The following is a 17324-nucleotide window of genomic DNA, read 5'->3' on the forward strand; positions in this document are numbered from 1 at the left end:
CCCCCGCTCTCATGCGTGCAAAAAAAAAAAAATGCTGCAAGAGCCCAGCTGGGGGCTCAGCTGGGGTCATCCTGGTCCAGCAGGCAGCCAGCACTGCACAAACCAGGTTCATGCCTGTCGTCCTTGGCTACTTAGTGATTTCCAGGCCAACCTAGGCTATATGAGGACCCCCCCCCCAAAAAAAAAACAACAGTCAAATAACAGCAACAAAAAACAAACAAGAAATCCCCCAGTTGTGAGAAGTACAGAGTTCTTTTATCTTTTTTCTGGCTATTTGATATTTTTGTTGGTATTGGGAATGTTTTCTATGACATCACCAATTTTAACCTAAAATTAACACACGGCCGTAGGTGGGATTCAAAGAATGGTGGGCGTACAAACCTGGCTAGCCTACTGTCACAGCCCCTGCCTCCCCCCTCCCCCGCCCCAGCAGGTCTCCACCCCAATCTGCGTCCCCAGCACCTGGCTCCAACCCACCTCTGCTGAGGACCGTTTGGTACTTTCCATCCGTTTGATTATAACTGTCAGAGTCCCTTCTAGCCCTGACCCAGGCCACCTTCTCCTTTGCTCTCTGCACCTCATGGGGGGGGGGCGGCGGGGGGGGGGGAGTAGCTGTCCTGGGCAGCCCCCAAGCTCTAGGCAACCCCTTCGGGGTAAACACATGAAGGTCACGGATGCAGGCCACGTGCTGGGGCCTCTGAAGACCCGAGGCATCGTCCTTCCCAAGCACTAGGCCCCCGTGTGGATGCGGCTCACCCTGGTCACCTCTTCTAAGTTTAGCACTTCCAGACCACCTGCAGGTGTGGACTGTCACGAAAACCCCCACATGTGACGGAAAGTCCAAAATTCTACAGGAGTCTTTCTGTTGATGTCCCACAAGAGGCTGGGGGACGCCTGGCTGCAGCAGTCAGTGCTCAACCAGTGGTGGTGGGGTTCTGGGACAGCTTCAGGCTTTTTATAAAAATGTAAAGTGCAGACTTCGGTCTATGATGTGGTTTTTAGTTCTTCTTTGTCCATTGCGTTTGGCAGAGGAATCCCCATCTGAGAAGCCCCCACAGAGGGAGACACCCCTAGCTAGGGAGAAACCCCCAGGCTGCAGGCCTGACATTAGGAGGATGGTTAATCCTGCAAAGAAAGCAAGGGACTGGCGGAGCCATGTGAGGGTTAACACCTGGTCCTGTACGCGCACTGCCTCTGGCATCACGGGTGCTTAACGGGCATATTCTGGAGCTTGCAGACTCAGAAGCTCCATCGGTGCCCTTGGTCCTCTTGAGATCCTGGCAAGGTGTGAGCGGGGTGCACGGGACTGGGGTCTGTGTCTACTCCACCTTTGTGCTCTTGAGAGCCTGGCAAGGTATGAACAAAGTGCACTCCACCATGTCAGTGAGGTCAGTGAGGAGGCTCTCTGTTCTGGACAGCAGAAGTCACGTTCAGTGCTGTGCTGACAGGCACTGGGGGTTGATGTTTCTGGAGTAAATACATACCTACAGGAGACAGCAGGAGAGGCCAGCTAGCAGCAGCCTCCTTCAGGGCTGAGGGACAGGTGGTGCCTCTCAGGGATGCAAACCTATCTTGGCATCACCCAAGGCTTCCTTCGCAGTACCTGTGGGAGGCACAGTGCTGGTGTCATTGGCTCCAGAGCCACTTCCAAAGGTGCTAAGGCTATGGCTTGGAGCCTGGTGATGGACAGTGAGAGGGCCCTGCTTTAGGACATTCTCTGCACAGCCTTAGGACATTCCCCACCTCTGCCTATTTTGTTTGCTTTCTTTCTTTTTTTTTTTTTTTTCGAGACAGGGTTTCTCTGTAGCTTTGGAGCCTGGAGCCTGTCCTGGAACTAGCTCTTGTAGACCAGGCTGGCCTCAGACTCACAGAGATCCACTAGCCTCTGCCTCCCGAGTGCTGGGATTAAAGGCGTGCACCACCACCCAGCAACATTGTCCACCTCTCCCTATCTTGATATACATACACACCCTGGCTTTGAGGTGACTTCACAATGAATCTCTGTTCCCACAGGACTTGGGTTTCATGCTGACTGTCTCACCCACTCTCAGCACTGATACCACACACACATACACACACACACACACACTTGTTAGAGGCCAATCTCAGCACATGCAGAACTCCCAGAGGGGCCTGAGGTAGGAGGTAAGAGGACCCAACAGAGACCAGGGCCAGAACTAGCCACACATGGTTTTCTGTCCAGACCTCCCTGGTGGTCACCATGTGAGGATGCTGGGTGACACTGCTCACTGAATCAGTCACCTCTGCAGCTCTGTTCTCTTCCCACTGTACCACATAGCCCCAGCCCAGGCCTGTGCCGCATCCCAGGGCTGTGCTAACTAGTCATAGCATTTGCTCACAGTGGCCAGGACCCCAGCACAAATCTGGCCATATCAGTTTGCTCCAAAAGCTTGCCAGCTGTAGGTTCTCACCTTGCCGGGGCTACCATTTCCACCCATATCCACCTCTACATCCCTTCCCATCTGTCTCCTGGACACCTCTCTGATTGGCTGGGAGCTCCTGCCCTTCAGGTTACACTACCATGTAGTCTCTGTCATGAGTCCTGATAATGTTACTTGGATTGGACTCTGAGGGGGAACAAGACAGGAACTTGCATGGTCCAGGGGCATTTGTTGAGGGTTCTCTGCCCTCTTGTCCCTTGCTCTACCTGGTTCAATGTGCCGGCCACCTCTGAGCTCAGAGACATGCCATGTGTTGTTTCCACCCACATGGCACATGGGATGGGTATCTCCTCTGTCCTGCTGGAATCTTTCATTCCATTCCTCCAACCCTGGGTCTGGAACAGCTAGGGGTTCCCAGCCTGGTCCACTGTCCAGCCCTTTGCAGAGGTTTCTTATTGTGGCTACTCTCAGCTGTGCCAGCACATCCAGGCAGCCAGGGTGTGGCTAGAAGCACTGTTTGGCCTTGTGTCCAGGGTCACCTCCCTCCCCCAGTTATCCTATGTGTATGAGTGTCTTGCTTGCAATGCCAGTAGAAGCCAAAAGAGGGCGTTGGAACTTCTGGAACTGGAGTTACTAACAGAGTGTGAGCCATCATGTGCATACTGAGAACCAAACTCATAAGTGCAACAAGTGCTCTTAAGCACTGAGCCATCTCTCCAGGCCCCTTCTTTTTTAATTCATTGCATTTGTGTGTGTGCGTGCGTGCGTGCGTGTGTGTGTGTGTGTGTGTGTGTGTGCGTGCTTGCACATGTTCATGTGTATGGAGCTAGAAGAGGTAAGCATAGGCTGTCTTCCTCAATTACTCTCCATATAAGTTTTTGAGGCAAGTTCTGTTGTGGAACCTGGAGCTTATCCACTCAGCTAAGTTATCTGGGCAGTGAGCGCTAGTTACAGAGGCTCCTGTTTCTGCCTCCCCAGCAATGGAATAACTCAGGTCCTCAAGTTTGCCAGGTAGACAAATTGTCCACTGAGCAATCTTCCCAGCCCGTTCTGTTTTTTACCCATAAACAGGATCCTTTGTAGGGAGACTGTAGGGGAAACCTTGTTTCCTCTCCCCAAATCTTGAGCTCTTCCCCTAGCCCAGACAGGTACCCTAGATTCCATAGGAAATGAATACCAGTTCTGTAGGGACTCCTGAACCCAGCGGTAGGACAGTCTCTGTCCCCAGCCTGCAGAAACCGGGCCCTGATTGGCTCCAAGGGTGAACAGCAGCCTCTGCTCTTTTCTGGTTGAAAGTATTACAGAGCGGTGAAGCAAGCCAAGCGTGGCCTTTCCCCAGCTGGGGAGTAGGTATATATACTCACAGGTGCCTCCTGAAATAGTACCAGGACACCCAAGGTACGCGAGAGCGCACATGCCAGAAGGGGGCGCTGACACGCTGTCTGCGTCGAAACGATGGCGGGCGGAGATGGGATATTGCGCCGCCTGCTGAGACTGCACCGCACCGAGATCGCGGTGGCGGTAGACAACGCGTTTCCGCTGCTGCACGCTCTGGCTGACCACGACGTGGTTCCAGAGGACAAGTTCCAGGTGGGCTCCTGCACCCCCGCCCCCGCCGCGCTTCTCTGTCTCCCGACTCCCCTTCCCTAGATCCTTCTCAACCTCTGCCAACATCCATGCTATACCCCCTCACCCCCCCACACCAGCCTCAGCCCCCCTCACAAGACCTGTCCTGGACAAGCTTCAGGTGAGACCCCTAACCTCACATCCTGTGCACCCCGACTCCCCAGAATCCAGGGATTAGCAGGAATAGGCAGGCCTCCCTTCCAAAGGAGGTGGCAGGGATTGGAGGTAGGGTGTGATTGGGTAGCCTGATGCTGTCACTTCAGGAGACACTCCGGCTGAAGGAGAAGGAAGGCTGCCCACAGGCCTTCCATGCCCTGCTATCCTGGCTCCTGACCCAGGATAGTGGGACCATCCTGGACTTCTGGAAGGTTCTCTTTAAGGACTACAATCTGGAACGGTACAGCCGCCTGCATACCATCCTGGATGGCTTTCCAAAAGGTGGGCCTGTGCTGACGATGGTGCCTGCCATCTAAGCCTATGGGGTAGCATGGAGACTACGGGTGTACGTTTTACGTGCTTTCAGGGAGTCGCTAGAACTGGTACAGATCCTAAGAGGCAAAGGGCAAAGGCCTGACTCACCTTCCTCAAGAGTGTCCTGTCCTAGAGCCCGCCCTGAGGAAAAGGTTCTAAGACAGGACCCTTGTTCCTGCTGCAGATGTGGACCTGAATCAGCCCCGGAAGGGGAGGAAGCCCCTTGCTGGTCCCAAGGTCTCTGTACTGCCACCCAGGCCCCCCACCAAGAGAAAGGCGTTAGAGGAACCTCGGGCAACCCCACCAGCAACCCTGACCCCAAAGAGCTCCTCCAGCCCAGGTACTCAGGGAGAGGAGCTAGCCAGGGTTGCAGGGCCCTCTCTTCTGTCCCACTGATGCTGCCCAGGGCCAGCCTGCTAGAGCCGCAGTCACCTCTGAGCACTGGAGGAGGCTCATTGCTAGAGCCGCAGTCACCTCTGAGCACTGGAGGAGGCTCACAGTCTCGCAGCTTCTTCCTGTTCTGCAGACTGAGTTCCTGGGTAGTGAGGCAGGCAGGTGGTTTTGATTTCGTTTCCTCTGAAAAAGGAAACAGCCTCTACGGCTGAAGGGAGTTAGGGAACCCTTGATCTGACCCTCCCAGGTGCTCTCCCCCATCTCACTTGAGACCCTGGACCCACCAGCACCACCCCAGCCCAGAAAAAGAGGATACCTCCAGGCTGTATCCACCTCCCCTTCACAGGCTCCCACCCAAAGACCAAGCCCCCTAAGAAGCCAGAGGGCAACTTGGAGTCACAGCGCCTCCCGCTGGGCAACGGTGAGTAAGGCCAAGAGAGAGAGGGGCTGAGTGTGGAGGTTGGCCAAGATCTGATCCCATATTGGCCTCAGCTGGCTGGCCAAGCCAGAAAAAAATGGGGACTCCTTGGGTGCACACCACTCCTTGGGTCAACCCATACACATTGTCCTCAGTGTCTCCCCCCAAATCTCTGTCCATTTTATTGTTCCCAACCTTCTGGCCAGTCCAGAAACAGCCATGACAAAACTATTCCTATTCCACAGCTGGGCCCAACCTTGCTATACCATCAACCCCACACAGATCCCAGGGATCCCATAGACCCGTGCTTCCTGGTCCTCACCCCCCAAGTTGGCCTAGGAACCCTGTGCCCTGGCACAACGCAGGTCCACATTGTGAGACACTTACTAATCTACCATTGCACTCAACTCTGCAAACACTGCGGTCCCGCACGCCCTGCTTATGCATGCAGGTGTGCATCCCCGTGTGTCGTACCTTCCCCAGGAATTCAGGCCATGTCGGCTTCCGTCCAAAGAGCTGTGACTGTGTCCTCTGGGGATGTCCCAGGAACCCGAGGGGCCGTGGAAGGAATCCTCATCCAGCAGGTGTTTGAGGCAGGTAAACGCATGGGGAGCTGTCATTCCGTCAATAGCTTTGGGGTACCGGCCTTAGGGCATGGCTTCTTGTCTGTAGTTATGATCTCTTAAAAGGAGAGAGACAGCAGTCACAGGCTAAGGCTGGTACCCCAAAGTTATTGGCGGAATGAACTCCCACAACAGGGAGCTGGCTGCCAGGGAGGCCCAGGTGCTCAGGAGGTGGCTGTAGAGCAACAGCAGCTGGCCGAGGGTGAGGACAAGGCAGCCAGTGTTCCCCCGTGCTGGCTTTGGAGTACAGGCCACGCTGCTGAAGTCCCCTACACCAGGAGGCCTTCTGTCAGGCACATTCAGGCACAGAACGCCCACCTCCTCATTGGTGGGTGCTGCTGAATCATAGTTATCCTCAGACAGTTCCTCCACATGCTCGCATTGCCCACTGAGGACAGCCGGTCACGTCCTTGCCTCAGACACGTATTCCAGTCCCCTTAGTATCTATCCAGACTCTTTCCACAATTGCCTACCTATGGGTAGGCTAGCAGGTCACCTTATACGGCCACGCATGTCATCTGGACAGGACAGAGCTGGGGACAGAGTCACTCACCATTGCAGTTACTGCTCCACAGCATCTCCTCTGTCCCGGACACCGGACTTGGATGCTATGGACAGCCAGGATGGCCTGGGAGCTGATGCCGGCCTTGGTCTGTCCCCATCAGACCAGCCCCAAGAATCTTGTCTGACTATCCTGGGGCTATTATAACAAAAATTCCCAGGCTTATAACAACAGATTCCAAAGCCAAGGTGTGGGTGGCCAGGGACCCATCCCACTGGGGGCTTTGGAGGGTCCCTTCCCTGTCTTTAGCTCCTATGCTGTTGTGATACTCGTTCTGAGCTGTGGCTATGCCTCTCCAGTCTGAGTGTGTGTCTCTCTGCTTTCATCTTTCCTTGTTAGAACATTGGATTTAGGGTCTAGTATGACATCATCTTAACCTATTGTATCTCCAAAGCTGCTGTTTCAAATAGGGCCCTATTCTGAGCTTGTGAGTGCACACTATTATCTTAGTAGATTCCAGCAGCAAATCCCTCGCTGGGCCCAGAACCCAGGCCTCAGACTTGGCTGTGGTTAGGAGGTGGGGAGGAATGGCGGGCTTCAGGTTCTGCCAGACCCCTGGTGTGAGCTTAGGCCGTTTGCCACTCCTCCCAGGAGGCTCCAAGAAGTGCATCCAAGTTGGGGGCGAGTTTTACACTCCAAGCAAGTTTGAAGACCCCAGTGGCAACGCAAAGAACAAGACCCGTGGTGGTGGCAGCCTAAAGCCGGTGGTCCGAGCCAAGGGAACCCAGGCCACTATCCCTGTAAACATTACCCAATATGTCCATCTTTGGGGAGCTAGACCTTGGATAGCCTCCTGTCCCCCATAAAATAGCCAGGAGTTCTTCCTGGGGGTTGGGAGTTGCTTCCCAGAGGCATCTAGTCCTGGTGACCACATGCATCTTCCCTTGCCCTGGCTACCTCACTATCACCCTGTATCTCCCATAGGGTAGAGATGAGCAGAGAATAGGCCAGCAGTATGGGGTTCCTGCCCTTCCGGCCCTTCCCAGTGAGCCCCAGGTTCACCAGGTAAGCCCCAAGAACAGGGGAGCCTGACTTCCCCACCGGTGTTCAACTAGATCTTCCGTCCTATGTCCTGGGCATTTGGCTGCCTGGAACACAGAGGCTTGAGTTCCTACCCACGAGGGTTCCTCCTTCCCTCCTCTCTCCTCCCCTTCCCTCCCCCTCTGCTCTTTCTTGGAAGTGTTCTTTCTGAGGATACACACTGGGAAACTGCAAGTTAGTCAGAGCAAGTGAGCTCAGATCACACATTCAGCCGGGCGGTAGTGAGGCACACCTGTAATCCCAGCTCTCAGGAGGCAGAGGCAGGTGGATCTCTGAGTCTGAGGCCAGCCTGGTCAACAAAATGAGTTCCAGGACAGCCAGGACTAACTATACAGAGAAACCCTGTCTCGTATACAAAGCAAACAAACAAACAAAAACAAAAACTAGATATATTTTTAAAAATACATCATTTACTCTACGATTTCTATTTGTTTATTTGGTTTTCAAGACAGGATTTCTCTGTAGCTTTGGAGCCTGTCCTGGAACTAGCTCTTGTAGACCAGGCTGGCCTCGAATTCACAGAGATGCGCCTGCCTCTGCCTCCCGAGTGCTGGGATTAAAGGCATGCGCCACCACCCGGCCATACATTCACTCTAGACAACACAAAGCATCTTAGCTGGGGTTGGGGTAGAGAATGCTGCTAAAGCCAGAGCAGGAGGGCTCCCTGGGGGCATCAGCCTCACTCTCTCCCCCTGCCTGGCTGTGCCCACCATCATCATGTATAGGTCCCATCTCCTCAGAGCCAGGCACTCTGCTGGTCCTGGACATCAGAAGTTGAAGAGTCCAGTTTGGCCCTGCTCCACAAAAGTACCTTGGTTGTTGGGCCTGTGGAAGTATTTCTTTCCATGACTGTGATGGTCACTGGGCAGGACCAGCATAGCCTGACATCTGGGAGCTTCTTGAGGAGGTGGTATCCAGACTCACAATTTCCTCTTTCCTGACAAAAGCATAAGGTGGGGGATAGGGAAGTGACAGGAGGTACCCAGGGCTGACAGGAAACCCCACAGGCGCATCCACCTGCTGTCCTGAGATCCACCTAGGGACTGCCTGGTACCCAGCACTCCTTGCTGAGAGGAACGCGCCCTAGGTTTGTTCAAGAACTAGTACTGTAAGGACGATGGGCAGCACAGAGGTCAAGCAGGGGCCAGCAAGCGAGCAGGGAGGGAATCAGGGGGGGTCTCTGAGGCGGGCACCGTGCTCCCTTTTGGGTCTGTGTGGCCCCTCTTGTCTGGCCAGAAGAACGAGGACGAGTGCGCCGTGTGCCATGATGGAGGTGAGCTCATCTGCTGTGATGGCTGTCCCCGGGCCTTCCACCTGGCTTGCCTGTGCCCACCTCTGCAGGAGATCCCCAGGTGAGCAGAGCGCCCCATTGAGGCTTGCTGCTTGTGCACTGGCCACCCTGATCCATCGCTGGCCTTACCTGCTGACCTTGAAGAAGCCTAGCAGCCCCAGCCCCACAGATGGATAGTCAGGGTCCTGCAGTAAGAGCCGTGCTGCAGGGCAGGCTTATGGGGCATGGTAGGATTTTTCTCCCATGCCACCTTCCTCCCCTTCCTGCGTCATGGCTCACTCAGGCCAAGAGGCCTAAAGGCAACCATAGCACGATGCCCCCAAAGCAAAGGTGCCAGTATTACACTTTTTACCCTAGGTTCTTAGTCCAAATTCCCTTGGGCACAGGCCTTTTCCCAAGGCCCCCCTAAATCTCCCAAGTAAAATTGGGGAAACACAGAAGCCACAAAGCCACACTCTCCACCCCATCACTGACTGCACAGGCCTTTGTTCTGGGGAGTGCAGTAGTCTGTGGGGGTCTAGCCTTGGCTCTGCACTTGTTTCTCCTTAACTCTCTGGTCCCCTTCCACCAGAGCCCTTCCCCTCCTGTCCTTGCTGCCCCTCCCCTATCCCTGAGGGACCATGGATGCTCTGAGGATGAAAACAGTGTAGCCAAGGGACAGCCTACAACTGTAGGCCTACAGGCACGGCCCTGAGAGTTGCTGAGCATGCGGAATTCTTAAGGATTAAGAGAAACAGTCTAGGGACACTGACTCAGGCCAGGACCACTCTCCGGGGGTCAATAACCCACATCCTACTGAACTTCCCTTGTGGTAACTGACTTACCATTTCTGGGTTTGGTTTCCCATCTGTGAATGAACATGGTGACATGGGGGTCCTCGAGCCGTCCCCACCATGCAGTTCTGGGGGGGAAGGAGTCTATGTTCTCTGCCTTGTCCTGCATGCCTGTGACTGGTGGCCTTGTGCACAGTGGCCTCTGGAGGTGCTCCTGCTGCCTCCAGGGCAGAGTCCAGAAGAGCCTGTCCCAGCCTGAGGAGACCAGGCCCCTGGAGCCACCTGCAGAGACCCCGGTATGCCTATAATGGGTCATCCCCTCTACAGTTCTACCTCCTGGCTTTTCCTGTGAGTTCTGCGTGCCCTGGCTGCTGTGCCCTGCTCTATTCCAGCCTGAGCAACCTTTCTGGTGAATCCCCTGCTGGGTTGAGGGCCCTGGGGAGTTTGTCCTCACACTGGCCCCATTCCTCCTGCTCTGTGGGCCTGACACAGGGTACCACCCTCACCACTCCTAAAATTCTCCAAAAGCCTGGGTAGCTTTCTGTTGTATTACACCCCACATCCTGTTAGAAACCCAGTTTGCTCTGCCAGGCTGAGGCCACTGTCGCCCAGGTCTAACATGATGGAAGCGTTTGCTGAGAGCCATGGAGCTACGCACCCAACCCTTCTTTTCTTTTTCTTTTTTAGATTTATTTTATTTGCATTGCGGTTATGCATGCATGTATGTCTGTGTGAGGGTATACAGACAATGTGAGCTGCAATGTGGATGCTGGGAATTGAACCTAGGTCCCTCTCTTAACCCCTGAGCTAGATCTCCAGCCCACCCCCAAGCCTTTCTAACCTCAAACCCACCACAACAGCCCAGTCCTGACTCCCAGGTGGTGCTGAGTGGTGTCCTGTGGCCCCTGAGTGCTGACCCTTGAATTCCAGATCCTCCTGGGACTGAGGCCAGCTTCAGAGGGGACCAGGGGCCTGTCCAGGGAGCACCCGGCCAGCTCAGATGCTGCCATCACATACGTGAACCTGCTGGCCCCACCTTCTGCAGCCCCCCTGCCTCTGCTGGAGCCTTCAACACTACGCCCTCTGCTGAGTGCTGGGACTGAGGGGCAACAGGTGAATGAGGGGAGCTCTGGGGCTTGGGTGCCGTCTTCTGGGAGCTCTGGAACCACAGGGCTGGCGGATCCCTAGGGGTTAGGAATTAGAAGGCATTCCAGGGGTCAGGGGAGGACTCTGCCAGAAGAAATGTGTTTGACAAAGGGAAGGGGGCAATACCAGGAGCCACAGGGGCTGTGAGGAGATCTCCTAGAGGGACTCCTGCATAGCTCTCAGCCTTGCCACTCAACTCTGATGTTCCAGAAATCCAGCTGGGTCTTCTAGATGGCGCAGCAGGTTAAATGGCTTGCTGCCAAGCCTGAGGATCTGAGTTGGAACCCCAGGACACACATGGTGGAAGGAGAGACACGCTCTGATCTCCACGTGCACACCCACAAATAGTGAATTAACTAGTAGAGAAGGAAGGGAGGGAGGGAGGCAGGGAGGGAAGGAGAGAGGGAGGGAGGGAGGGAGGGAGGGAGGGAGGGAGGAAGGAAGGAAGGAAGGAAGGAAGGAAGGAAGGAAGGAAGGAAGGAAGGAAGGAAGGAAATGCCTAGCTTGGTTATCTGGACAATACATCTCCACCCGCACCCCCACCCCAACAAATACACTTGTGTAGTGTCCTTCCTACTGCGTGTACTACAGTACTATGCCTGTAGTATGGCGCCTGTACTACGAGACAGTTTGTGAGTCTCTGGCAAGGGCCTGGAGATTTACACACACAAACACACAGAGACAGACAGAAACATGGGTCATCCTTGAAACAAGGATGCCCCCTTTATTGTGTTCAGGGGCAGCTCTGGCCACGCCCCAGCTCTCGGGATCTTTCTGCTGCAAGCCACCGGAAACCACTCCCCTGCCATCAGGGTCTCGTGCTCAGAGCAGAGGAAAACAAGTTGTTTACAGGAAATGCAGGGTCTGGTGGTCCGCAGTCTCGGATACACTTGGTGAGGCAGGATGTCAAAGGCTGACCCCCCCCTTGTCAGTCCCAGAATCCCCAAAGCCCTGCCTACTTCCAGCAGTCACATTCCCTACAACAAGCTCCTCTGGAGTTGGATGGACAGCTGGTGGGAGCAGGGCTGGATGGATGACCCTGGCGTGGATGTCGCTTTCTGCTAGGGTCACCTCTGCCTTCTCAGAACGCCAAGGCATAAGAACTTACAGTCCAGCTCACACGAGGTTTCCGGGTTGACCCAGGTTGGTGGGGCATTTGATGAGCATGACATAGACCTTGAGTTGTGGTCCACGTTGCTCTACCACACTCTCGGCAGGGTCCTGCACCAGGTGCACGGTGCGGTGTGTGCGGGGACGGTGCAGACACGCTGCGGTGCGCGCACTGTGCAGCCGCCTTCCACTGGCGCTGCCACTTCCCGATGGCTGCAGCCCGACCAGGGTGAGTGAGGTGGCGTGGGCGGGAGAGTAGCCAACATCCCACTCACCCCAAAGATTCTCGGGCCCAAACAAACTTTCCCCACTCCTCTAGGACGAACCCTCGCTGCAAATCCTGCTCTTCAGACTCAATGACTCCCACGCAAGGAGAGGCAGCGCCCACTTCTGCACGCCCAGCCCCTGGACTTGCCAAGGTCAGTGTGTGGCCAGTTGCGGTGGGATCCTATGGCGTGGGGGAGAATTCAAAGCCAAACCCACTAACCTTGTGTCCCATTGCTTTTTTGTTATTTGTTTTGTTTTTATCTTTTTGAAGCAGGGTATCACTACAGATCTCTGGCTGTCTTGGAACTCACTATACAGACCAGGCTGGCCTCTCTGTCTCTCTCTGTCTCTCTCTCTGTCTCTCTCTCTGTCTCTCTCTCTGTCTCTCTCTCTCTCTGTCTCTCTCTCTCTCTCTCAGACTAGTGCTGGGATCAATCAAAGGTGTGCATCACCACACCCAGCTCTCCATTACTTTCAGACAGGGTTTCTCTGTGTAGCAGCTCTGACTGTCCTAGAACTCACTCTAGCCCAGGTTGATTGTGAATTTACAGAGATCCACCTGTCTCTGCCTCCCGAGTGCTGGAATTAAAGGCATGCACCACCGTCATCCTGCCAAACCCCATTACTTTTATAAAACGTGTTTCTCCGGACAATATTTTGATAAGTTGAATCTATTTAAAAGGGAAAGACTGGGTGTGGTGGGACAGAACTTTAACCCCAAGCACCCAGGAGTAAGTTCGAGTCCAGCCCCTGGCATACATAGTGAGTTCCAGGTCAGCCAGGACTTCACAGTGAAACCTTTTTTTTTTTTTTTTTTTTTTTTTTTTTTTTTGGTTTGTTCAAGACAGAGTTTCTCTGTGAAGCTTGGTGCTTGTCCTGGAACTAACTAGCTCTTGTAAACCAGGCTGGCCTTGAACTGACGAGGTCCGCCTGCCTCTGCCTCCAGAGTTTTTTAATTTAATCCAGTGCTGGTATTAAATGCATGTGTTACCACCACCCAGCTGTGAAACCCTTTCTAAACAAAACTCAACAAAGCTAAGTAAATAAAAAAAACAAGCAAGTGGAGGTCCAAGAGCATTGGCTCTTATGATACCAAACTCTTATGATTCATAACAGTAGCAAAGTTACAGTTATGAAGTAGCGAGGAAAGTAATTTTATGGTTGGGGTCACCACAAATGAGGAACTGTGTTAAACGGTCGCAGCATTAGGAAGGTCGAGAACCACTGCTCTAGAGTCTAGACACGAGCAGAGAAGATGGACGAGTGAAGGTCACTTCCAGAACCAGGAAGAGGATTGGGCAGTTGGGCCATTCCACTGGCTTCACTGTGAGGGCCTGATAGGAGCTGTGTCACCAAGGCCAGGGGCACAGGTCTAAGTACAGCTCATGTGACCTGTGAGAATTGGGCACAGGCAAAGGGAGACACTGGCTGGGTCTTGGTCACTGAGTCTCTCTTGGGGGACCTTGGCTGAAAAGAAACAGTCCCCCTCTTTTTCCCTGAAGGCCACAGGCAGTATATAGGACAGGTCGATTGCCCCCACCCTGTCTGCACCTCCAGCCTAAGGATCTCAGGGTCACTTTGTTCTGTGGTGGGGTACAGGATGCTGCTTCTGCAAGCTGGAGTCCTGTTTCCAGACCTCCAGCTGCTGCTAGGTTGAGCTGACTGTTAACTCTTTGGTTCTAGGCGGGAGACGACTCTGCTGGTCATGAGCCTGTTCTGCAAAGGGACGATCTGGAGTCCCTCCTGAATGAGGTAATGTGTCACCTGGCCTGGGCTGAGCCCCACCCCACAGCTGCTCTTCCCAGAACAGCACTTCACTACTTCCGTGCAGGAGCCCCAGGGTGCAGAGCCCTGTGGGAGATAAGCTGTCTTCCTCCTACCTGTAGCCTCCCTCCTCCTTCAAGAGCCCTGCACCTGAGAGTCCTCCTATTGTCCGCAGGCCCTCAGAATCAGGAGGGCCTAAGCCCTTGACTCCTGAGGGAGAGCAGCTGTGATCTTTCAGGGACCTCTCCCAACTCGGGTTTTTGCACCATAAGATGGACAGGTCAGGCCAGGTGTGGTGGCCCAGGTCTTTGATTCCCAGCTCTTGGGAGGCAGACGTGGGAAGATTGTGAGGCAGATGCTTATCTGGGCTACATGATGAAATCCTGTCTCAAAGACCTGAGGGGCTGGAGAAATGGCTCCTTGGTTGAGAGTGTGTGTTAATCCTGCAGAGGACCAAGTCTGGTTCCCAGCAGCCATGTCAGACGGCTCATAGCTGTTTATAATCCAGGGGATCTGATGCCTCTGGCCTCCTTAGGCACCTGTGCATGCACACATGCACACATTTAGAAACAGAAGGAATTAATTTCTTCTAAAAAACTGAAAGGAGAGGGTGAAGTTACTCGGATAACTGAGAAGCCAGAACTTTTCAGGACTTCCTCTACTGTAAGGGCACAAGCTCCCTTGTCATTCCCACATCCCAGGGGCATCCACTTGCCCTCCTCAGTGTCCACTGGCACTTTGGGAGGCTCAACTGGCCATGAGGCTGGGGTATGTCCTATGCAGTGGGCCGTGCATAGGCAGATCCGTGGAAGCGCAAGAGAGAGATGGGTGACCCGGCATGGTTGGCATTTGAAAAAATGAGGACCTCCCAGCCATGACTTCCTAGTCCTGATAGGATGCCCGACTCCTGAGCAGAGAGGAAGGACCTAGCAAAGAAAGCCACAAGGGACAGCCGGATGGCCAAGCCCAGGGATTACATCTTGCTCTAGAAAGCACTAGATGAAGACCTCCCTTTACTGGCATGTCCTGTGGGACCTGCGGTCTCAGTCCCCCACCTTGAATTAGAGGGTCAGAGTGGGTGACACCCTCATGTCAGGATGGTCACAATTCCATTGGTGTGGCAGAGTGGGCACCAGCTCCGAGGAGGTCCAGCCGTCTGGACTTCTATGCCACTCTCTTCCAGCACTCCTTCGACGGCATCCTGCAGTGGGCCATCCAAAGCATGTCTCGCCCGCTGGCCGAGACACCGCCCTTCTCCTCCTGACCTCAGGTGGCCCGGGAGGATGGACAGCATAGTACCGGCCCCCATCCCACATCACCAGATGAGGCAGAGTGGCCTTACGCCTGCAGCCACTCTGTTCTGAGAGGACATGCTCCGTCAGCCCCGTGGCAGGATTGGTTAGGACCAAGGGCTGGCGGGTTCCAGCTGTCACTACTCAGCTTGCAGATGGTCCTGGTCCTTGTGGGGAGACAAGACTGCCCTGTCCTGAAATTAAAGTCACTTCTATGGGCTTTGAGGTGCTCTGTGTTGGGTGTTTGTTTTGGGGTATCCATACTCCTGGGGTTTGGCACCATGCCAGGGTGGAAGGAGTTGACAGTCTAGATTGTCAGCCCCTTACCAAGTGTGCGACTAAGCCCAGTCTTCAGCTTCTCCTGCCCTCATCTCCAGACAGAGCCCTCAGATGCCCCCATGGGAACACTATGGCATACTGAAATGTCCTGAATGACAGATGGTGGCTGCAGACCTCATCAGGCATGGAATTCAGACCTAGGCCGGTGTCCTTAAGCTAAGACCCACGGCCGTGTGTTCCTATGTGTGTCCTGAAATAGTCCCTAGGGAACAATAGCTAGAGGGGATGACCAAGACGCTTAGCCCTGGGCACTGTGGTGAGTGTAGCTCAGCATTCCTGAAGGCTACAGGTGAGCATGAAGGAACCCCTAGGACAGCCAGCATCTGACCGTTGTCCACACCATTGTTACCGAGCAGCTGTCTGTACCATATAGGGTCAGAGGCAAGGAATAGCACGGGGCGTACGGGGTCTCAGTTCCATGGATGCACTTGAACTTCTCACTCTGTAGACCAGGCTGTCCTCAAACCCACAGAGACCCGCCTGCCTTTGCCTCCCAAGTGCTGGGTTTAAAAGTGTGTGTCACCACATCCGGGCTGCACTTGAACTCAGTGTGGCCACTGAGTGTCTTGACTTCTCCGTGTGGAAGGTGAGTGTCGTAAGGAAGGGTTGAGACATGTTAGTTCAGAGCTACATATTGGAAAACTTGCACACATGGAGCAGGGCTCTGCCTGAGGGTGTGTGTGTGTGTGTGTGTGTATGTGTGTGTGTGTGTGTATGTGTATGTGTATGTATGTATGTGTGTATGTGTGTGCCTGTGTGCTTGTATGTGAACACTTGTCCCTGTTTACCATGGCGGGGGAGGGGGTCCCCCAGAAGGTGGTAAGGCAGCACACAGCTGCTGTCCTTGTAAGATGTTCCGGTGGGGGAGGTCACAGACAAAATGTAGAGCTAAAGCCCTAGAGTGGGGGGTGGGGGTAGGGGCCGGGATTTGCCAAGAAGCTGCCCAGGGAATCCCAGATACCACCGTGATCATGACATGGTTCCATAGAGTTCTCTTTGGATGACCCCCTCCCAAAAGTAGAGGGAGGGACCAACTCCAGCCCTTCCCAGCCGTGAACTGGCTCTCCTCATAGGGCAGCACTGGTACTCTGTGTCTCAGCTTGGGAACCCTGGAGGACCATCAAGAGCCCAGCATCACCAGAATGCCTCTCTGGACAGGTCCACCCGCTTTTACAGAGATGGTGGACCTCCATGAGATCGAGACCTTTCCCGTTTTCTTTAGCTCGCTCCTACCTGGGACCTGAGCTCGGGTCCTGACCCCATGAGTCACCCATAGACAGGCTCTTTGAGGAAACAAATGCTTCTGTTTTGACTTATGTGAGGAGGGAAGTGCAGCAGGACAGTCTCCGGCCACCCCCTCTGTCCTCTTGGACTTCCTGCATGTCACCAGCCCTCCAATACCCACGCTATGCCTGCTCCACTTTGTCACTGAGTCTGACTTTTTGGTGTGTTGTTTAGAGACAGTGTTTCTCCGTGTTGCCCTGGCTGTCCTGGTACTCACTCTGAAGACCAGGCTGGCTTCAAACTCACAGAGATCCACTTGTCTCTGCCTCCTGAGTGCTGGGATTAAAGGTGTGTACCACCATGCCTGGCTTTTAGCGGCTATTTCAAAAGTAATGAAGCATGTCTTTCTGCCTTTAGGTGGGGCAGATTCCAGTCCCTGGAGCCTTCACCCCACGTTCTTTGGCTCATCTCATGGGCAGCCCGTGGGTTTGTCGAGGCATCTCTTGTTCTTGTCTGTCTGTGGGTGTTTTGTCTCATTCATCCTGAACCCAAAGGAGGACTGCCCAGGATTGTCCCAAACTT

General features: G+C 54.2%; 1 protein-coding gene across 1 annotated transcript; it reads left to right on the forward strand.

Annotated features, from left to right (window-relative positions):
- The first annotated feature begins 3857 nt into the window (after window positions 1-3857).
- On the forward strand, window positions 3858-15352 carry Aire (autoimmune regulator). The gene is made up of 14 exons (XM_075978809.1): window positions 3858-3992; window positions 4292-4466; window positions 4684-4839; window positions 5239-5313; window positions 5794-5907; window positions 7087-7235; window positions 7420-7500; window positions 8773-8888; window positions 9797-9896; window positions 10531-10713; window positions 11964-12085; window positions 12176-12275; window positions 13807-13875; window positions 15071-15352. The coding sequence occupies exons 1-14, from the start codon at window positions 3858-3860 to the stop codon at window positions 15149-15151; spliced, it is 1656 nt and encodes a 551-aa protein (XP_075834924.1). The 3' UTR covers window positions 15152-15352.
- The last annotated feature ends 1972 nt before the right edge of the window (window positions 15353-17324 follow it).

The sequence above is a fragment of the Microtus pennsylvanicus genome, chromosome 7, assembly GCF_037038515.1.
Source record: "Microtus pennsylvanicus isolate mMicPen1 chromosome 7, mMicPen1.hap1, whole genome shotgun sequence".
In the NCBI taxonomy this organism is placed as follows: Eukaryota; Metazoa; Chordata; class Mammalia; order Rodentia; family Cricetidae; genus Microtus; species Microtus pennsylvanicus.

Excerpts from the sequence above, each read along its gene's own strand:
- Aire (XM_075978809.1), top strand. The coding sequence starts at position 3,858 with ATGGCGGGCGGAGATGGGATATTGCGCCGCCTGCTGAGACTGCACCGC. Across the intron at positions 7,501-8,772 it reads GTGAGCCCCAGGTTCACCAG|AAGAACGAGGACGAGTGCGC; the intron begins GTAAGCCCCAAG and ends TTGTCTGGCCAG. Across the intron at positions 8,889-9,796 it reads CCTCTGCAGGAGATCCCCAG|TGGCCTCTGGAGGTGCTCCT; the intron begins GTGAGCAGAGCG and ends CCTTGTGCACAG.